At 47.1% G+C, this 21,430-nt stretch overlaps 2 protein-coding genes across 5 annotated transcripts in view; one reads left to right on the top strand and one right to left on the bottom strand.

The window, feature by feature from the left end:
- The window catches only part of GON4L (gon-4 like), an 87,127-nt gene extending 72,641 nt beyond the window's left edge, over positions 1-14,486 (top strand). The window contains exons 21-31 of the mRNA XM_065875065.1: positions 567-822; positions 1,428-1,612; positions 2,507-2,704; positions 3,939-4,082; positions 8,796-8,939; positions 9,042-9,161; positions 10,323-10,436; positions 11,001-11,211; positions 12,264-12,891; positions 12,984-13,086; positions 13,490-14,486. Coding sequence (XP_065731137.1) covers positions 567-822; positions 1,428-1,612; positions 2,507-2,704; positions 3,939-4,082; positions 8,796-8,939; positions 9,042-9,161; positions 10,323-10,436; positions 11,001-11,211; positions 12,264-12,891; positions 12,984-13,086; positions 13,490-13,639 — 2,253 coding nt within the window. The 3' untranslated portion in view covers positions 13,640-14,486. The remainder of the gene's footprint in view (positions 1-566; positions 823-1,427; positions 1,613-2,506; positions 2,705-3,938; positions 4,083-8,795; positions 8,940-9,041; positions 9,162-10,322; positions 10,437-11,000; positions 11,212-12,263; positions 12,892-12,983; positions 13,087-13,489) is intronic.
- MSTO1 (misato mitochondrial distribution and morphology regulator 1) lies at positions 13,918-18,401 on the bottom strand. Of its 4 annotated transcripts, none has more exons than XM_065875075.1 (14): positions 18,309-18,401; positions 18,063-18,198; positions 17,489-17,558; positions 17,318-17,393; positions 17,001-17,055; positions 16,776-16,914; positions 16,492-16,609; positions 16,280-16,414; positions 16,020-16,172; positions 15,586-15,717; positions 15,328-15,512; positions 14,781-14,885; positions 14,579-14,691; positions 13,918-14,281 (listed from the first exon to the last, which is right to left on the bottom strand). In XM_065875075.1, exons 1-14 carry the CDS (start codon positions 18,390-18,392, stop codon positions 14,067-14,069), a joined length of 1,716 nt encoding a protein of 571 aa, XP_065731147.1. In that variant the 5' UTR covers positions 18,393-18,401; the 3' UTR covers positions 13,918-14,066. The 4 variants fall into 4 exon arrangements, with proteins under 4 accessions (XP_065731147.1, XP_065731156.1, XP_065731164.1 ...); XM_065875084.1 differs by having other exon boundaries at positions 13,918-14,278; positions 18,309-18,397; XM_065875092.1 differs by having other exon boundaries at positions 14,014-14,281; positions 14,612-14,691; positions 18,309-18,392.
- Positions 18,402-21,430: the final 3,029 nt, after the last annotated feature.

Raw genomic sequence — 21,430 nt, 5'->3', positions numbered from 1 at the left:
AATAGGTTTAGTTTACTGATAGGCCGCCTGCTTGCTTTTTGCACTATAGATAGTCCTAAAATCATTTTTGACTTTTTAAGGTATCACGGGACATAATTTGGGGCTTGAGGTGAGAGCAGAGGGAAAGAGTGAAATGTTACTTATTACATTGGACTTAAACTCATTTAAACATTAAATTGAATCACTTGAGCACAATTTAAATGACCCCCCCCCAAAAAATCATAAGTATGGACCCTGGCAAAAGAAAATTATCTTCAGCCTTGACCGTTCAAAATATAACTGCTTGGGAATTCCCTGGTGGTCCAGGGGTTAGGACTTGGCACTTTCACTGCTGGGGCCTGGGTTCGATCCCTGGTTGGGGAACTAAGATCCCGCAAGCTGCGCAGCGTGGCCAGAAAAAAAAAGCAAAAAACCCCACAAAACTCCAACACCCCCCCCCAAAAATCTGCTTCCCACCCCCCAATCAGTTAATTAACCTCAGTTTTCTCCTGAAAAAGTCTGTACAGTCAGCACTTGGTCAGCCACTGTAGATAGCTCTCTTGAACACTCTTTGGGGTGTTTTGCAGGAAACAATGGAGAAACTGACTTGGCTTGCATCTGAAAGGCGCATGAGTCAGGAGGGCGAGTCTGAGGAAGAGAACTCCCAGGAAGAGAACTCTGAACCTGAGGAAGAAGAGGAAGAAGAAGCAGAAGGAATGGAAAGCCTGCAGAAAGAGGATGAAATGACAGACGAAGCCATTGGAGACCCTGCTGAGAAGCCTCCTACCACCTTTGCCTCCCCCAAGACTGCTCCAGAAGTGGAGAACAGCAAGTCCCCACCAGGTGAGTTGGACAGGCCTGAATGGGGGCAGGTCTCAGGTGGCCTTATTGTCTCAGGGACATGTGCAGAATGGCTAGCTTATAAAACAGGTGCTAATTTCCAGAGGAAATCCTCTGGATCCCCCCGCCAGTCACCCTTCCCCCAGACAGATGTTTAACCTGGTGCCATTGCAGAGAAGAGACGCTCAGAAAATTTAAATTTGGCTTTCATCAGCTGCTAGATTTGTACTCAGTTCATGCAAGTTTTTATACTGGTTCTTAATTCATCTGTCATGCATGAGGCCAAGAGTTATGTTCATTTCAGAAAGCACTGCTTATTCCTCACCAAGACATAGTCTCTTGAGAGCCCAACATCAGACCATACTCACTCTTTTTAGACTTCCATTTTCAATATGCAGTAGCTGGGTATCTCATTATCATGCTAGTTAATGCAGTTATGCTGCCGACTCTGCATAGGCCTGACTTGACGGGGACAGACGTGCCTCTCATAACATTTTTCCAACAGCTTTTCTCCCAAGTTACTACATAATATAGGATTTGGGTGGGGCGGTGGGATGGGGAGAGTAGAGGTTGCAGGGACAGACAGTTGTTTTCACATGTACTCTAAGGAGAGAACATCAAAGCTGCTGGAAAGGGCCGGAGCAATCATCGAGTTCGCAACAAGCGGGGCAGTCGGGCCCGGGCCAGCAAGGACACCTCCAAGCTGCTGTTGCTGTATGATGAGGACATCCTCGAGCGAGATCCACTCAGGGAGCAGAAGGATTTGGCCTTTGCTCAGGCTTATCTGACCAGGGTAGGCAAATGCTGCTTCCTGTTCCTGCCAGTTGCTTTCAGTGAGACTGCTTCTGTTTCAGGGGAGGTGTTTTTAAAATGAAGTATGCTTTTCAGGCTGCACAACAGCCTTCTATGCCTCTGCCTTTGTTTTCCTGGAATTACCAAAAGAGCTGTGTGAGAGAACTACAAGGACACCGACTTCAGTCCTAAGCAGATTTATTATTACTGCCTTAGCATATTACCCGTCTCTTGCCCAGAAATGGGGGAAAGGTGACTTCTACCATCATCAGTGAGGGGATAGGCTAATGAGGACCTTTACTGAGCCCTTGTCTTGAAAAGAAAGACATTTGGTACACTGGCCAGAAAGTGGGCCTCAGTGAGCTTTAGAGTCATGAACCAACCTGTTGGTGGCAGTGGTCCCTATCTCTCATTCTTTTGGTAACCACCTGGTTCCTTTATACCCCCAGCAAAATGGAGTACTAGCAGTGATAGTCATGGTTTTTCTTGTCTCCTAATATTTTACTAACATTCTTAATTTATGTGTTATTTATCCTCAGATGAGATCATGCTGAAATATACATACCAAGTCCTCCTTATATATCTCAGTATCGAGCTGAAACCAGGAAGGAGAGGTTAGGGTTGTGAGCTAGAGAAAAGCTTACCTGGTATTGTGGGTAGGGCTCTGGTCTCTAGAAAATGAAGGTTTTTCCATCCCCCACTGCCAGAAAAAGAGCTGTGCCTAGCTCATGGCCCTTTGTCTTCCATTAACAGATCTTAGGACCTGTCAGAGGAGTAGCCTCTGAAGGATAATTCCAGAGCTCTCTAACAGTAACTCCTCCTCCTCCCTCTGTCCCATTGTTTCTTGTTGGGGCCCAAAGGAAGGGTATTGATGATTGAAAGTCCTCCTGTATAGGTCCGAGAAGCCCTGCAGCATATCCCTGGCAAATATGAGGACTTCCTTCAGGTCATCTATGAATTTGAGTCAAATACTCAGAGGCAGACAGCTGTGGATCTCTACAAGAGCCTGCAAATCCTGCTCCAGGACTGGCCTCAGCTCTTGAAGGACTTTGCTGCTTTCCTATTGCCTGAGCAAGCCCTGGCCTGTGGATTAGTAAGTAGAGGGGCAAAGACAGCACACGAGGATTCTTGGGTCAGAGCAAGACTGGGATTGAATAGTGTTGATCAGCACTGTTCCAGTCTCCTGACTGCGTCCAGTCAGATAGCCTTCCCCTAGCCCAAGGTCATAAGAGCCTCCTTCTTTTCAAGGGATGATCTTCCCAACTTCTGTTCTCTCATTTTCTTTACATGTAAAATGAGGGGGGTTTTCCTTTGTTTCCAGTGGAGACCTTAGGTAAATCATATGCCCTTTGCTTCTCACTGTTGTGAAACAGGCATTCATTCAACAAATATTTATTGAGTACCTACTATTTGTCAGGCAAAGTTCTAGGTACTAGGGATATAGTAATTATAAAAGACTAAAATCCTTGCCCTCATGGAGCTTATGTTCTCATGGGGAAAGTTAGGTGATAAACAGTAAGACATATATATTGTAAATATATATATATATATATATATATATATATATATATATATAAATAATAAAAATGATAGTGTATATATAAACAGTAAAATATATATAATGCTTTATAGTGAGAATGTTGCAGTTTTATACACGGTGGTCTGGGAAGGCCTGTATGGTAAAGTGACATTTGAAATGTTGGAGAATAAGTGTCTGAACATGAGGAATATCCCACTAGTTCTGGGTGTCTGTCAAGATGGATAAACACAGGAATAAAGGATATAATGAGATTATTGTGAGAGTCTTAAAGCAGTTAAACGGTAATGGTATGATTATACATAATCTTCCTTTCCTGTATTGTTATGCGGATCAAATGAGTATATATGTGAAAATTCTTTGTAAACGGTGAAATGTGTCTGATCTCACAATCCATGAAACAGTAAGCAACTTGAGATGTATAACTCTTGAATCTTTCATTTACATCTTAGTTTTCTTGGGTTGGTAGACCCCAGTGACCCAAGGTGGATAGATGCTAGAGTCTTTAAAAAAAAAAAAGATCTCACAGGGAATTCCCTGGTGGTCCAGTGGTTAGGATTCGGCACTTTCACTGCCAGGGCCCGGGTTCAGTCCCTCATTGGGGAACTAAGATCCCACAAGTTGCGCAGCGTGGCCAAAAGGAAAAAAAAACGATCTCACAGTTGTAAACCAGAGCCTTGTTAGTCCCCATGCCCCTAGCATATTTTTCTTGCTTCTTATGCTTAGAACCCTCAAGTCCTGCGCACACTGTATAGATGACTCCTCTTTTGCCCTCTTTCCACTCTTGTAGTTTGAGGAGCAGCAGGCTTTCGAGAAGAGTCGCAAGTTTCTTCGGCAGCTGGAAATTTGCTTTGCAGAGAACCCCTCACACCACCAAAAGATTATCAAGGTCCTCCAGAGCTGTGCAGACTGCTTGCCCCAGGAGATCACTGAGGTATTCTTTCCTGTCCTGCTTCCTTTCCATTGTCACCTGGGCTTTAGGCCCTTCATTCTCCCTTCCCTAACCTATTCCATATCCTCTTGCTTCTGAGTGGTGGACTTCGTGGAGGGGATGAAGAAGGCAAGGAATTTTTAGGCTTACCTAAAGCATAAAGCACTGGGGTGGGGTGGTTGTCACCTGAAACCAAAGCCTGACTGCTCCTCACAGGCTTAGGGGTGCCGTAAGTGCCCTGGAGGGGAAGTTCGAGGAAGGAAGTGATGGTCTGGGTGGCGGGTATCGGGAGGATTGGGTTGCTTCCTTGCTCTGCCTTGAGTTAGTGCCTGAGCTGGACATCGGTAAGGCAGGGATAGAGAGTGGTGTCACTGGGAATCAAACCTGTTAATAATACAGGCATACCTAGCCAAGACATGGAAGCAACCTAAATGTCCATGGACGGAGGAATGGATAAAGAAGATGTAGTATATATATACAATGGAATATTACTCAGCCATAAGAAAGAATGAAATAATGCCATTTCCAGCAACATGGATGGACCTAGAGATTGTCATAGTAAGTGAAGTAAGCCAGACAGACGAAGACAAATATCATGTGATGCCGCTTATATGTGGAATCTTAAAAAAAAAAAAAAGAAGAGAAGTACAAATGAACTTATTTACAGAACAGAAATAGATCCACAGACATAGAAAACAAACTTATGGTTACTAAAGGGGAAAAGGGGCCGGGGGACGGATAAATTAAGAGTTTGGGATTAACATATACACACTGTATAAAATAGATAACCAACAAGGACCTACTGTATAGCCCAGGGAACTATACTCAATATTTTGTAATAACCTCTAAGAGAAAAGAATTTGAAAAAGAATGTGTGTGTGTGTAAACAGAATCACTGTGCTATACACCTGAAACTAACACAACATTGTAAATCATCTATACTTCGATAAAAAAATATACAGGCATACCTTGGAGATATTGCAGGTTCAGTCCCAGACCACCACAATAGAGTTATCATATAGAGAATATTGTTATAGAGAATATTGCAATAAAGTGAGTCACACGAAGTTTTTGGTTACACAGTGCATGTAAGAAAGAGTTATGTTTACACTATACCTTAGTCTATTAAGTATGCAATAGCATTATGCTCTAAAAAATTTACACACGTTAAGTAAAACATGCTCGCCGTCTGTAAATCAACTGTACTTCAATTAAAAAAAGTGCTGGGCTTCCCTGGTGGCGCAGTGGTTAAGAATCCGCCTGCCAATGCAGGGGACACGGGTTCGAGCCCTGGTCCGGGAAGATCCCACATGCCGCGGAGCAACTAAGCCCATGGCCCACAACTACTGAGCCTGCGCTCTAGGACCCGCGAGCCACAGCTACTGAAGCCCGCGCGCCTAGAGCCCGTGCTCCTCAACAACAGAAGCCACTGCAATGAGAAGCCCGTGCTCTGCAACGAAGAGTAGGCCCCGCTCGCTGCAACTAGAGAAAGCCTGCACACAGCAACCAAGACCCAACGCAGCCAAAAATAAATAAATTAATTTAAAAAAATGCTAATCATCATCTGAGTCTTTAGCAAGTTGTAATCTTCTTGCTGCCGGAGGGTCTTGCCTCAGTGTCGATGGTGCTGACTGATCAAGGTGGTGGTTGCTGAAGGCTGGAGTAGATATGGCAGTTTCAAACAACAAGGAAGTTTGCTCCATCGATTGGCCCTTCCTTTTATGAATGATTTCTGTATAGCCTGCAATGCTGTTTGATAGCCTCTTACTTACAGTAGAACTTCTTTCAAAATGGGAGTCAGTCCTCTCAAACCTTGCCACTGCCTTATCAACTAAGTTTATGTAATATTATGTAGTATTATTATGTAATATTCTAAATCCTTTGTTGCCATTTCAACAATCTTCACAACATCTTCACCAGGAGTAGATTCCATTTCAGCAAACCACTTTCTTTGTTCATCTGCAAGAAGTAACTCCTTATCTGTTCAGGTTTTGTCATGGGATTGCAGCAATTTAATCCCATCTTCAGGCTCTACTTCTATTTCTAGTGCTCTTGCTGTTTCTAGCACATCTGCAGTTACTTCCTCCACTAAAGTCTTGAACCCCTCAAAGTCATCTGTGAGAGTTGAAACCAACATCTTCCAAACGCCTGTTAATGTTGACTATTTTTACCTCTTCCCACGAACCACGAATGTTCTTAATGGCATCTGGAATGGTGAATCTTTTCCAGAAGCTTTTCAATTTCCTTTGCCCAGATCCATCAGAGGACTCACTATCTGTGGCGGCTGTAGCCTTATGAAATGTAGTTCTAAAGTACTAAGACTTGAAAGTGGAAATTACTCCTTGATCCATGGGCTGCAGAATGGATGTTATGTTGGTGGGCATGAAAACAACATTAATCTCTTTGTACATCTCCATCAGAGCTCTTGGGTGACCAGGTGCATTGTCACTGAGCAGTAATATTTTGAAAGGACTCTTTCCCGAGCAATAGGTTTCAACAGTGAGCTTAAAATGTTCAGTAAACCATGTTGTCAACAGATGTGCTTTCATCCAGGCTTTGTTGTTCCATTTATTTATTTATCTAATAATTATAAAAAATTTTTTGGCTGCGTTTGGTCTTCATTGCTGTGCGCAGGTGTTCTCTAGTTGCGGCGAGCGGGGGCTACTCTTCGTTGTGGTGCGCGGGCTTCTCATCACAGTGTCTTGTTGCAGAGTACGGGCTCTAGGCACGTGTGCTTCAGTAGTTGTGGCTCACGGGCTCTAAAGCGCAGGCTCAGTAGTTGTGGCACATGGGCTTAGTTGCTCCGTGGCATGTGGGATCTTCCCAGACCAGGGATCAAACCCGTGTCCCCTGCATTGGCAGGCGGATTCTTAACCACTGCGCCACCAGGGAAGTCCCTGTTGTTCCATTTAAAAGAGCAGAGGCAGAGTAGATTTAGCATAATGCGGAAGGACCCTAGGATTTTTGGAATGGTAAATGAGCATTGGCTTCAACTTAAAGTCACTGGCTGCATTAGCCCCTGACAAGAGAGAGTCAGCCTGTTCTTTGAAGCTTTGAAGCCAGGCATTGACTTCTCCTCTCTAGCTATGAAAGTCCTAGATGGCATCTTCTTCCAATAAAAGGCTTTTTTGTACACTGAAAATCTGTTGTTTAGTGTAGCTACCTTCATTAATTATCTTAGATCTTCCGGATAACTTGTAGCTTCTACATCAGCGCTTGCTTCTTCATCTTGCACTTTTATGTTGTGGAGATGGCTTCTTTCCTTAAATTTTATGAACCACCTCTTCTAGCTTCAGAATTTTATTCTGCAGTTTCCTCACCTCTCTCAGCCTTCACAGAACTGAAGAGAGGGCCTTGCTCTGGATTAGGCTTTGACTTAAGGGAATGTTGTCACTGGTTTGATATTCTGGTTTGATCTTAGACTACAAAAACTTTCTCCATGTCAGCAATAAGGTTGCTTTAGTTTCTTATCAGTTGTGTGTTCACTGGAGTAGCACTATTTAATTTCATTCACAAACTTTTCCTTTGCTTTCAAAGCTTGGCTAACTGTTTGGCACAAGAGGCCTAGCTTTTGGCCTGTCTTGACTTTAGACATGCCTTCCTCACTAAGCTTAATCATTTCTAGCTTTTTCTTGCGGTACGTGGGCCTCTCACTGTTGTGGCCTTTCCCGCCGCGGAGGACAGGCTCCGGACACGCAGGCTCAGTGGCCATGGCTCACGGTCCCAGCTGCTCCGCGGCATGTGGGATCTTCCCAGACCGGGGCACAAACTCGTGTCCCCTGCATCGGCAGGTGGACTCTCCACCACTGCGCCACCAGGGAAGCCCCATTTCTAGCTTTTGATTTATAGTGAGAGATGTGCGACTGTACCTTTCACTTGAACACTTTGAGGCTTTGTAGGGCCTAAGTGTTCAACTGAAATTGGCCTAATTGTCTCAGGCATAGGGAGTCCCAAGGAGAGGGAGACAGATGGGGGAACAGTTGGTCAATGGAGTAGTCAGAACACATACAGCGTTTTATTTTTTAAGTTCTTCACTTCTCATATGGGTGTGGTTCATGGTGCCCCCAAACAATTACAGTAGTAATGTCAAAGATCACTGATCACAGATCGCCATAATAAATATAATAATAATGAACAATTTTGAAATGCTGTGAGAATTACCAGAATGTGACACTGAGACATGAAATGAGCAAATGGTGTTGGAAGAATGGTCCTGATAGATTTTTTTTTTTTTTTTTGCGGTACGTGGGCCTCTCACTGTGTGGCCTCTCCCGTTGCGGAGCACAGGCTCTGGACACGCAGGCTCAGCAGCCATGGCTCACGGGCCCAGCCACTCCGCGGCATGTGGGATCTTCCCAGACCGGGGCACGAACCCACGTCCCCTGCATCGGCAGGCGGACTCTCAACCACTGCGCCACCAGGGAAGCCCTGTCCTGATAGATTTGCTCGACACAGCGTTGCCATGAACCTTCAGTTTGTAAAAAACACAGTATCTATGAGGTGTAGTAAAGCAAAGACACTAAAATGAGGTCTGCCTGTACCCCTGCTTTGTAGGCAAGTGAGGGAGAGGAAGTTTAAGAGTTCTTAGCTATCAAAGAGAGGCTTCTGTGTGTCTCCCGGTTAACTAGGAAAATAGAACGCAGAAGTATGTGGATTTGGAATGGTGGCCTAGAGAGGCTCTGGAGACTTTATCTTTCCTTCTGCAACTCTCCCCAGCTCAAGACACAGATGTGGCAGCTCCTCAAAGGCCATGACCACCTACAGGATGAGTTCTCCATCTTCTTTGACCATTTGCGCCCAGCAGCTAGCCGTATGGGTGACTTTGAAGAGATCAATTGGACTGAGGAGAAAGAGTATGAGGTACAGGCTGTGAGGCTGCTGTAGGGTTGTGAAGGGGGAAGGCCGTGTGTAGGAGGGATATCTGCCCAGAGTCTGTGTTGAGTGGCACCAACTCCTCCCCAGTTTGATGGCTTTGAAGAAGTGGCACTGCCTGATGTGGAAGAGGAAGAGGAACCTCCCAAGATACCCACAGCCTCAAAGAACAAAAGAAGAAAAGAGATTGGGGTCCAAAATCATGATAAGGTACACCAGGTTGTTGGGGATTATCCATCTTTCATGAATCAAGCCTTGAGTTTTCTGTCTGAGTGGTTCTCTGGCTTAGGGCGGTGCAAAAGCCTCTGTGATCTGAGGCAGTCATGGAGCAGGAACCAAAGGTCAGGCTGCTGTGGACATGCAGAGCCCATGGGAAGAACGGTGCAGCTGCTGAAGAGGTCCCACCCATGATTGCCTCTCTAGCTCAGAGCTATTTCTCTTGTCGTTGGGTCTTCTTCCTTTCTGTTCTTGTGAAAAAATAGAACCAGGATTCATCATTTTAATAATAATGACAACAGCTAATACTGAGCTGTGTTCCAAAGTATCACGTGTCTCTTACATTTTACATGGACTATTCACTCGTTGAACTCTCACAATAACCCTATGAAAAGATTGCTCTTGTTTGCATTTTATAGAAGAGGAAACTGAATTACAGAGAGGGGCCGTTGCCAGGGTCTCATGTTTAATCAGGGGCAGTGCTAGGATCTGAGCCTGCGTTGTCTGGCTCCAGAGTCTGCTTGTACTCACTGCTGTCTATTGCTCTTCAAGAAGTAGTCTTTTTAGTCCATTTCCCTTTACTACATGTCTTGTACTCCTTCTTCGGGAAAACTGCTTCTTAGTAGCTGAATGACCTTGGGCGATTTATTTAATCTCTCTTTGTTTCAGTTTCTTCATTGTCAGTGGGGATAGTAATGGTACTTATGTCTTGGGTTTGTTGAACAGAGAGTATCATTGAGTGAGCCTTCCATATGTACAAAGCCCTCTCTCAAGGGGATTGGAGGAGAGGGGAGAGCTCAAGGAACAGGGAGACAGAAACAAAGACAGACGAGTGAGTAGATCATATCTCATGAGGGAGCTCTCCAGTGACTTTGCCTCAGATTATATTTCACTTAAATATTTCTTGAAACATCTGGGCAGTTGGGATATGTCAGTCTTTGGGTCATTTACAGATTGTTTCAGGGATTCATAGTAGGCTTTAGTTGAGTTTGGGCATTGATTTCCCCAGGCAACGTGAAGAGATGGTGTATAATGAAAGAGAAAGGAAGCGGGGAAGGGGGTCAGGGGGCAGGCTTGTTCAGATGGCTCACAACTTAGCTCCCTCTATTGGTACCAAAAATGCTTGGCAGTTAACCAAGCCCAAGTGTCTCCTAGGAGGCTGAGTGGCCAGATGGGGCCAAGGACTGTGCCTGCTCCTGCCATGAGGGAGGTCCTGACTCCAAGATGAAGAAGAGCAAGAGGAGAAGTTGTAGCCACTGCAGCAGCAAGGTGAGGAGGGAACTGGTACCAAGGGGTATCAGAGCTGCCTAGGGCAACCCCCAGGTTGCCTTGCTGTTTGGGGTATTGTTTGCTACCACAGATGTGTACCTCATTGAATTCCTAAAAAGATTACATGGGGATAGGTAATATGCCGTACACATACACATTAGTGTGTGTATGCAAAATAAACAGAATTTTTAAAAATATATGTATAATGGATTTTGCTTTTTAAAGAGAATCTTGTAGGTGAAGCTTTTGGAATAGGGAAGAATCAACCAGTTCATATATTTCCCTCGTAGATTTTTTTTTTTTTTTAATGAAACAAACCTGTGTGAGGAAAATAGCCTAAAGGTAATGCTGGTTCTCTAAAGTAGGGTTGGTTGGCAGCAGAAATACAGTCCTTGGTTAGAGGATTGGTAGAATCCAGCACTCTTTTTGGGGCCATTTACAATTGTTGGAGCAGGCATGCATGTTGGTTGACTTGCTGAGCATCATGGCAAGGTTTCTTCCTTTGGTCGGCCCCTAAGACAAAAGAGGTCAGAAGACCCTTGACCCAGAAGGCCATCCCTGCAGGTCTGTGACAGCAAATCCTACAAGAGCAAGGAGCCCCATGAGTTGGTAGGCGGCAGCCCCCACGGAGAGGCCAGTCCCGTGCCTGGTGCTAAGGAAGCTGGGCAGGGCAAGGACGTGATGGAGGAGGAAACCGCAGAAGAGCGAGAAAGCACTGAGGCAACCCAGAGCAGGACTGGCAGGAGTACCAGAAAGGGAGAGATGCCTGTTCCAGGTGAGTGAGCCAGCTGCCAGCCCAGCCTTTCTCCCTTTATTTCTGTCTCATTCTCGCATACTTCAAGCAAGAACGTCTTTGAGCCTGGATAATATTAGTCTTTTCTTTTCTTTTTTTTTTTTTGCGGTACGCGGGCCTCTCACTGTTGTGGCCTCTCCCATTGCTCCGGACGCGCAGGCTCAGTGGCCATGGCTCACGGGCCCAGCCGCTCCACAGCATGTGGCATCTTCCCGGACCGGGGCACGAACCCGTGTCCCCTGCATCGGCAGGCGGACTCCCAACCACTGTGCCACCAGGGAAGCCCTATTAGTCTTTTCAGGGATGGACTACCACCTCTTTTACTAATAAACCAGTAGGAAATCCTTACTGTCCAGCCTTAATTTTCTTTCCTGTGGCCTCAATCCTCTTGCAGAAATAAGAGTGCTACAAATTGACACGATCCAGCATTTTCTTTTTTTTTTTTAAATATAAATTTATTTATTTTTGGCTGTGTTGGGTTTTCGTTGCTGTGCACGGGCTTTCTCTAGTTATGCGAGTGGGGCTACTCTTCCTTGCAGTGTGCAGGCTTCTCACTGCGGTGGCTTCTCTTGTTGCGGAGCACGGGCTCTAGGCGCACGGGCTTCAGTAGTTGTGGCTTGTGGGCTCTAGAGCGCAGGCTCAGTAGTTGTGGCTCACGGGCTTAGTTGCTCTGCGGCATGTGGGATCTTCCTGGGCCAGGGCTTGAACCCGTGGCCCCTGCATTGGCGGGCGGATTCTTAACCACTGCGCCACCAGGAAGTCCCAGCATTTTCTTCTTGTGTCCCCATTCCTGAACCCCTTCCCCTTGTCTCCATATCCTCTGTGGTCTGCATTCTAAAGCCTCAGCCATTCTCAGCTTTGGCAGTCGGACTTCATATCTTTATATAAGTGACCCTAGCCCCCACCCTCACCTCACTCTTGGACCTAAGAACTTTATCACGGTAGCTTGCCAGAGCGACCCCGTGGTAATTTGTGTCCTTAGATGCATTGTTACACTGTCCATACCCTTAGATCCTTATTTTCCTCTTAAACAGGATTGGCAGCAGGGAGCACTTTGCTGTCTCCTCAAGAAGTGACTTTTACAGACCAGCTCCTCCTCGATGGCCCACCGCCCTGCTCACCAGAGACTCCTCAGCTTCCCTCCAAAACTGGAACTGTGCTGTGTGCTGTTAGGAGTAACCAGGCTGGGCCTGAGGTTCTCTCCTGCCCCAGGGCATCCCCCAGACTTCAGGATGAGGGCGAGGGCCATAAGCCAGGGCATGAGTCACAGGCTTCCATGCTGGTCTGGAATGCTTCAGAAACTGAGAAATTGCCCGGAACCGTTGAACCCCCTGCTTCCTTCCCGAGTCCTGTTTCCTCACGGACCGGAGACTTAGGAGGAAGACAGGTGTCTGGGAAACCAGATACTCAGGAGAGCTGGCTGCCTTCCAGTAGAGCTGGGGTGACAGCGGATGGGGTGTCTCCTGTCCATGAATCTTCTTCATTAGGTACTGACACCTCGGAGACTTCTCCCAAAGCCCCTAGAGGAGGTTTGGCTAAAGACAGTGGAATACAGGGAAAGGGTCCAGTGGGGGAGCCACAGACGAAGGCCACAGAAGCTACAGTGTGTGCCAACAACAGCAAGGTCAGCTCCACGGGGGAAAAGGTTGTCCTGTGGACAAGGTAGGTGGGGATGGATGTGTGAGCGTGTTTAGAAAGTGCATGGAGCACACCCACGTTGCTGTTTTAGATTAATTGCCTTATGTGGATTCCAGGGAAGCTGACCGTGTGATTCTGACCGTGTGCCAGGAGCAAGGAGCACAGCCGCAGACTTTTAGCATCATCTCCCAGCAGCTCGGAAATAAGACCCCTACTGAGGTAAGTAGGGGAAACTCTGCTAGAGCTTCAAGCTCCAGAGGAACCAAGGAAAGGAAGAGGACAGGTTGGCCAACTAAGAGGTGATTGGTGATTATAAAGGTCTGCCCTGAGGAGGACCTTGACTTGTCAGCGTGGTTAGTCGTAGCTCTAGAAGAGAGAGGGCATTGAATTTTGAGGTAGAAGCCCCAGGGACTGCATTCTAGTTTTGTTTTTAGAAGGAATGTGACTTTGGGCAAAATGTTTAGCCTTTTAACCTGAGTTTCCTTATCTGTAAGGAGGCCACAGCCCTCACCGCCTTACTGTGTAGAACAAACAAGACTGTTCAAGTTGGTATACAGTGCTTAGTAAATGTTAGGATGTTACTAACTTAAGAAAGGTGAATGCGAGCCTCCTCTCCTCCCAGGTTTCCCATCGTTTTCGAGAACTCATGCAGCTTTTCCACACAGCCTGCGAGGCCAGCTCCGAGGATGAGGACGATGCGACCAGTACCAGCAACACAGACCAGCTGTCTGACCACGGGGACCTTCTGTCTGAGGAAGAGCTGGATGAGTGAGGCCCTGGGAGCGTGAGGGTGTCCTCTGCACAGGATCGAATCCAACAGGCACCCTGATCGGGGGAAGGGTGGCTGTACTTGGCTTGTAAAACCCTTGAGCTCAGTGTGAGGAGCTGGCGGAGCAGGGGGCCAGGGACAAGGACAACGGCAGGCTGGGGGTTGGATGGCCCTGCCATCCTGTGTCTTTTATGAAGACCTTAGAAATCTACGTTGTAAAGAACATTGAGGGAGAGTGCAGCCCAGTTCCTTTTCTGTGTGTTTTTTTCTTTTCTTTTTTGTCTGGTGGTACATATTTATTGTTGTGTGATCTGATCACAGTGTTTCTAAATGTGATAAATGCATATGTTGGTGTAGCCAGTCCAAAGACACTGAGCTCCTGCATCCAGCAGTTTTTATTGTAAACTAGCTCTTTCCTTTTCTTGGAGCTTTAGTCCATGAGGCTGTCGCCACTCTGGTAGCACTGGGCCAGGCTGCGTAGCTCCTGCAGCGTCTCCTCTAGGTCATCCTGTTCCACTCCAGCGTCCATGAAGCTGGCCCAGCGCCGCAGGTCGAGTTTGGCGAGATCTTTGGCCAAATCTCCCAGGGTCCGGTTCAAGGATGAAGAGGAGCAGAGGGCCCCGAGCACTGGGATGCTCTCCACTGCTGCGGAGGGAGGGAAACGGGAACCCTGTGAATGGACCACTGTTCTACCCTCGGTCTGTTGCACACACACGGAAGTCTGGGCCTCTGGTAGACTTGATTATATAGTCAACTCAATAAATTGTGTGTCCTCTTCCCTTTGTAAACCAGCACTCCAGAGGAAGAACACTTCTCTCAGGAGCCATAGAGTGAATAAAGGAGTGTTAAACTGGGAATTTCCCAAGTACCTTATCCAGGAAGGGGTATAGTAAAACTCTCCCATGCTTGAAAACCTCTTGGTTTTCTTCACCTACTACATACCTGCCCCTGTTGGCGGACCATCCAGAACCAAACCCTGCTGGCTGAGGCTTGAGGAGAAGAGGTAGGGGTAAGGAGGAACCACCTTACAGGGAGTCAGCAGCAGATGAGAAGAGCTGTGGGGCAAGAGGACAGCAGCTGAGTGAGAAGAAGTCAGGGGAGGCGGCAGGTCTGGGAGGGGAGCGGGGGCAAGGATTATACTGACCTCCTGACTCGAGGCTGCTGCTGCTGCAAGTACTGGGCCAAGACTTCTTCCCCGGTGGTGCACGCATGGAGCGGGGAGGGCAGGGGTGTCCCTGGGGTGAGCTGACTGCCAGAACAAAGCCAAAACGACCTTTAATCTGTGGCAGCATGAATGAGAAACTAGGACTTAGGTTCTCAGGCCATCAGCTGGATCGGGATGCTCACAGCCTTTGTTTTCTTTTTTTTTCTTTTGCTGTACGCGGGCCTCTCACTGTTGTGGCCTCTCCCACTGCGGAGCACAGGCTCCGGACGCACAGGCTCAGCGGCCATGGCTCACGGGCCCAGCCGCTCCGCGGCATGTGGGATCCTTCTGGACCAGGGCACAAACCCGTGTCCCCTGCATCGGCAGGCGGACTCTCAACCACTGCGCCACCAGGGAAGCCCCTGTTTTCTTTTAAGTGGCCCAGAGGGAAGGAGAGCAGGGCAGTGCCATTAGAACACCCAGAGGTATGAGAAAAGGATGTGAAACAGAAGTCTGACAAGGGCTCCTAAGGACCACCAGCCCTCACCTGGTGTGGCATGCTCTGTCTAGACCCCTCAGCACCACGGACTGGGCAAAGCAGCACGTTCCAGAAGGGTCCCCACATGCAGACAGTGGGGTCCATGGGGTGGCTTCTCCAAGCTGCATCAGTGTATCAGGGAGGGACTGGCTTGGAACTAGGGGGAAGGGGATGGTTGCTCCTGCTGTGACCACCTAAAGATAAGGAAGAAATCAAGTTATAGAGCTTTTTCTCAGCTCTGACCCATCTCCTCACAAAGCTTAATACCTTTTTCCCAGCGAAGTTCAGCATATCAGCCAGATGAACCATGGAAACTGGTGAGGAGCATAGGCGATAAGGAACAGTGACTGTGTCCAGGGCTGTAGCCAGGATGGCGCCACAGTGGAAGGGCAGAGCGGCCTGTAAAGAGGATACAGAGAAGAGCACTTGGCCTTCTGGGTGTGGAAAAGAGAGTGTGGAGGCAGAATAGTAATGGCAGAGAGGCCCGCATGCGTTGGGACAAAGCAGGGGTGTGTTTGGCCCAGGGCTGGATAAGCATAGGACAATGTCATCTAAGAGGCCACATCAGAGCCGAGTTCAAGCTGAGGCTTCAAGAATAGAGCCAGTAGCAGATAAAGGCTGACTCGGCGAGCGCGTGTGCGTGCGCATGTGTGTGTTGCCCTGTCACTAGCTGCAGTCAGAACAAGAGCATGGAGCCTTACATCATATTGAAGGTGAGGGAAGTTGACAGGTGGCTCAGGTTGCAGCCCCAGGCTCCCACCCAAGGATAAGGGGCAGACCAGAGAGCTGTGAGCAGACAGGTGCACCAGACCGAAAGCTGTGTTTAGCAGACGGTAGATGTTTTTCTGGGGCTCCTGGTGAAAGAAACGAGAGTAGTTTGTTCGAACCAACTTTCTCACTGGGCTATCCTCATTTCTCCCTCCTTACCCTGTGACCGTTTCTCCCCACAAGAACTACTCACCCCGAGGCGGTACGGACCAGGGAGCAGGCCCCAGGTTATTATTCCCCGCCCTGAATACTCGTCTTGTAGCAACTCTGCGGCCTTGGCGCCTACCCCAGAGAAGCCATTGTGCAGGTCACACAGGATCTGGAAGCCCTGGAGAGAGGTGAATGGCGAAAGTCAGCAGGATGAGGGGAGTTTCTACCCAAGTGCCCGCCATGCCACGCAGCTACCTGCAGGTAGTCGCATTCCTCCACGTAGAAGTGCAGCCTGTCCTCCAGCTCTTCCAGGTACTTGTGTTCCTTCAGGATACTCTCCCCTTGGCCAAAAGCCTCCAGGCGACCTGCTTCCCTGCCATGCATAAACACAGTCCAGGATTTACAGGACTCCCCCACTTCCATCCCTCTGCCCAAGAGCTCTTGTATTGGAGGAGGGCAGGGAAGATGGCCTCAAGAGCCTCATCCAACATTAGTGGGGACCCAGTTTCTTGCCTCACAGCCTCTGGGGCCCTCCATACCCATCATGGTTGTACTTCTGAATCATACAGATGCTCCGGGGATGGAGATGGACTCTGAGAAAGTCTGACCAGACTCTGATGCTGCCCTCTGTGGGGATAACTGGTTTTGGAGTTGTAGTGGTGGTGAATGGTGGGGGACCTGAAGAAAAAGCAGAGGAAACGTACCTTTCTCCATGTTCCTGCTCTGCCCCACTCCCCATTTTGCAGTATCTGGAGAAGTCTCACCTTTGCCATTGGGAATGGATTTGACCCTCCAGATACCATCACTATTCAGCACTCCCTGGGCGGGATGAGAAAATCTACATTTAGGTCCAGGCCGTCTAGACGCAAAAGTTGATTTATCCTCCCTGATTTTGCTGGCCACACCCTACAACCTCCTTTCCGTTCACGTACTCACAGTCCTTTAGTAGGAGAAAAAAGTGCTTTTCCTCAAAATACCATTCTAGGGCATTTAAGATGGCTAAAATTATCTTTTTCTCTGCCCCAGTGGAGGCACTCTGGTTGTAGCACTGGGCTTAAAAGTTCAGGGCAGAGGCCCTCACCTCTGCACTCAGGAGGTCCTGGAGATAAGGGTTCTTGGGATAGATTTCCTCTTTGTGTGTGGTGAGCTTCCCTTGCCTGAAAGAAATTGGAGATTGATCATAGTGTCAGTTTCCCTGAGTTCTCCAGCTTGCTATGCTCCTTCCCAACTCCTCTCCAAACATCACAAGTACCATGCTATTGCAGCATCTAGCTGTTTGTCCCTGTAGAGTCCACCTTCTTGTTTTAGGGAGCTCAGACTACCTGTACAAAAATAACAGACAATGTTAGGTAAAGCCCTGTCCCTCCAGTCGTTCAGCTAACCTTCCTCTGATCACCTGACAACCTGCTGTCATCATCACTCCAGCGCTTTGGCCCTTCCAAGCTTTCTTGATTAGACATGGGTTGAAAAAAACCCTTGCCTAGGAGAATGTAGATTCCATCCTTCATTTCCCATCTTAGTCCTTAGCTTTGGGACCTGGGCAAAGACCACACCCAGTGGTTCTACGGGAGCGCCACAGTTCAACATCTCACTGTGTCTAGGGACAAGTAGCCCATTCCAGAGATAGCTCTTGAACGGAATAAAATTTTGCTTTCTTGCGTCCCCTCAGGTGTTGGCATACTGTGGTTAGCTCTCCTTGGGGCTCCTCATCTCTGGTCCTTCAGCCTAGTATAGTCGGGGTCAAGGATCTTGACGCGAACGGATGCTAGAGACTCCACACGCGAAGGGGAACACTGGGAATTGGCTGACTCCAGCCACCACCTAACCCTTCAGATCCATGAGTATGAGTCTCGGCGTGTAAGTCTCTTGGCCGTGTAACGTCCGGCCGGTCCGGTACAGGACGTCGGGGCACAGCTCTCCCGGCGGTTCTTTGGCATCGGTCGGCCTGCACAGCGCAGCATCCTGGGGAGGCACAGAGGAAGGACTGGACTCGGGTGGCGAGAGGAACAGGCCGGAAGCAAGGACTGGAGATCCGGAAAGGTTCAGCTGAGGCAGCCGCCCAGAGACCTTACCTGCTGGTTCCACCAGTGCGCTCCCACGAAACCCGCAAAATGTCCCAACTGCAAAGTGAGCACCTCCCGGGAACCCCTCGCCATGCTGCGCGGCTCCGCTGGGTAGCACAGCCACAGCCTGCCCACTCGCTGCTCCTTGCCGATTGGCTCAGCAGACTTGTGGGTGGGGCCTCAGTCCCGGCGTCCTATTGGCCCATAAGCACATCCTTTCCCATAGGATAAACGATTCGTTGGGCTTTAATGACCCCGCTCCTCATACCCCGCCTCTTCCTGGCGTGGAACAGTCTTGCTTATCAGTCTTAGTTGTCGAGGGGTGGGGCGCAGTGGCGCAGGCCGGAAGTTGTGGGCCCCAGGGCTCTAAGGCCGTGCTGGAGCGTTCTTGGTGCTGGGTTCTCCGCATACCCCGGTGGGGTTCCTGGTGCGGCTCACTAAAGATTCTCCTGCCTACTCCTGACGGCTCTTGCAGCTGTTGTGCCTTTTTTCATAGGATACTTCTGCTGGCTAATAGCGACTCAGGCAAAAAATAAAACCTTGCCAGAAAACTAGACGCTACCCTAAAGCCTCACATGTGTCCTCTCCTTCCTGTCCAAAACTCACAGCCTTCCTGACTTCTAACCCTGTGGACTGGCTCGCTCTATCTATGTATATAATGTAAGTCAATCCGAGTACATATTCTTTTGCGTCTGCCTTTTGCTCAATATTGTTAACTTCTTCCCTGTTCTTGCATATACTTATAGTTCATTTTCATTGCTTCAGAATGCCATTGTAGAAACATACCTCAAATGATCTATTCTGCTGATAATGGACTTTGGAATTGTTTCCAGTTTGGGGCTATTAGGTGCTACAGTTAACATTCTTGTGCATGTGGACATGCACACATTTCTGTTGTGTATCTACCTAGGAGTGTAATTGTTGGATCGTAAGGATGGGAATGTGTGAATATGGTAAATAACACCAAACTTTTCTAAATTTAGTTTCACCACCAGTGTAGGAGTGTTTGCAGGTGATGTTCCATAACCTTGCCACCATTAAAAATTTTTAGTCCATATCATTGGTTTTAGTTTTCCTGATTATTAGTGAGATTGAGAGCACCTTTTTATGTTTATCACCATTAGAATAGCCACTTTTGTGAAGTGCATGTTCAAGTCTCTTGCCCATTTTTCTTTTGGGTCATCTCAACCATTTGTAGGAGTAAGTACTTTATTCTGAATACAAGCCCTTTGTCAGTTACTTGTGTTGAAAATATCTTCTCCCACTGAAGTATATTAACTCTCCTGCTATGATTGTCTATCTCCTTGTAATTTTGTCAGTTTTTATTTTCTTAGGCTATGTTATTACTGCATACTACTTTACAGTTTTATTTTCCTGATGGATTGAAACTTCCACCATTATAAACTATCCCTCTTTTTTCAAATAATGCTGTTTTACCTTAATATCTACTTCAATAGTAATATAGATGAACCAGCTTTCTTTTGGTTAGTGTTTGCACAGTGTATCTTTTTTTGACTCGCAACTTTAATTTGTCTCTTGAAGACAATATACTATACGCCAGAAGCAAACACCAAGTGGGATTATACATGCATGTGCTTTATTGGGGAAATGCCTGTGTGGGAACATCTCGGGAAACCAGAAGAGGCTAGGAGAGTCTCAGACCTTGATGAAGGTATGAACCCGTTGAAGAATAGAGGGAAGGAAGAAATCTGACCGCAGTTTTTTTCTTTTTAACACCCTTATTGAGGTATTATTTATATACGGTAAATGATATTGAGGTGTCACTTACATCCATCTTAAGTGTATGATCTTGTAAATAAAGAGTTGTGCAGTCATCACAATTCAGTTTTAAAGCATTTACATCATCCCCAAAAGATTCTTCCTGTGTGATTACAGGTAAACCCTGTTCCTACCTCTAACACCAGCCAACCACTGATCTACTTTTGCCGTTATAGATTTGCCATTTCTGGATGTTTCATATAATCATACAAATGTATTTTTGTGTGTTTGGAGTCTTAGCCTAAGGTTTTTGAGTTCCCATGTTGTAGTATGTATTAGTATTTTGCTCATTTTTGGTTATCCGTTTACAAGTCGATGGATATTTGGATTTTTTTAAATTTTTAGCTATTATGAATAATGTTGCTATGAATAGTCTCATGCTGCTTGAACACAAGTCTTTGTGTGGACATATTTTCATTTCTTTAGGGTAGATACTTAGGGGTGGAATTGCTGGGTCATGTGATAACTTCGTGCTTAACATTTTTAGGAACTGCCAAACTGTTTTCTAAAATTATATTTCCATTTTATATTTCCACTGGAAATGTTTGAGGGTTCCTTTTCTTTTTCCCTGCACCCTGCAGCTTATGGGATCTTAGTTCTCTGACAAGGGATTGAACCCAGGCCCTTGGCAGTGAGAGCACCGAGTCCTAACCACTGGACCACCAGGGAATTCCCATGGAGGGTTGCTTTTTCTCCACATCCTCCCCAACACTTGTTACTGTTGTCTTTTTGATTTATAGCCATTCTAGTGGGTGTGAGGTGGTATCTTACTGTGGTTTCGATTTGCTCCTAATCAGTAGTGATGTTGAACATCTTTTCATTATCCTGTCAGCCACTTATATGTCTTTTCTTTAAGTTTTTAATTTTAAAAAAAAATAATTTTTGGCTGCGTTGGGTCTTCATTGCTGTGCACGGGCTTTCTCTAGTTGTGGCGAGCGGGGGCTACTCTTCACTGTGGTGCACGGGCTTCTGCTTCTCATTGCAGTGGTTTCTCTTGTTATGGAGCACGGGCTCTAGGTGCGTGGGCTCAGTAGTTGTGGCTTGTAGGCTCTAGAGCGCAGGCTCAGTAGTTGTGGCGCATGGGCTTAGTTGCTCCGTGGCATGTGGAATCTTCCCGGACCAGGGATCGAACCTGTGTCCCCTGCATTGGCAGGCAGATTCTCAACCACTGCACCACCAGGGAAGTCCCCAGAATTACTTTCTTAATTTCATTTTTGGATTTTTCATTGCTAGTATAGAGAAATACAATTGGTTTTTGTATATTAATCTTGTAGTATTGTTGTGACCTTGTTGAACTTGTTTTGAGTTCTAGTAGATTATTTTGAGATTTCCTAAGGTTTTCTATATACAGG

The sequence above is a fragment of the Phocoena phocoena genome, chromosome 1, assembly GCF_963924675.1.
Source record: "Phocoena phocoena chromosome 1, mPhoPho1.1, whole genome shotgun sequence".
In the NCBI taxonomy this organism is placed as follows: Eukaryota; Metazoa; Chordata; class Mammalia; order Artiodactyla; family Phocoenidae; genus Phocoena; species Phocoena phocoena.
This window is presented reverse-complemented; position numbering and strand designations above follow the sequence as displayed.

Excerpts from the sequence above, each read along its gene's own strand:
- MSTO1 (XM_065875075.1), bottom strand. The coding sequence starts at position 18,392 with ATGGCGAGGGGTTCCCGGGAGGTGCTCACTTTGCAGTTGGGACATTTT. Across the intron at positions 16,915-17,000 it reads ATCCATTCCCAATGGCAAAG|GTCCCCCACCATTCACCACC; the intron begins GTGAGACTTCTC and ends CTTTTTCTTCAG. Across the intron at positions 14,692-14,780 it reads CAGCAGCCTCGAGTCAGGAG|CTCTTCTCATCTGCTGCTGA; the intron begins GTCAGTATAATC and ends CTTGCCCCACAG.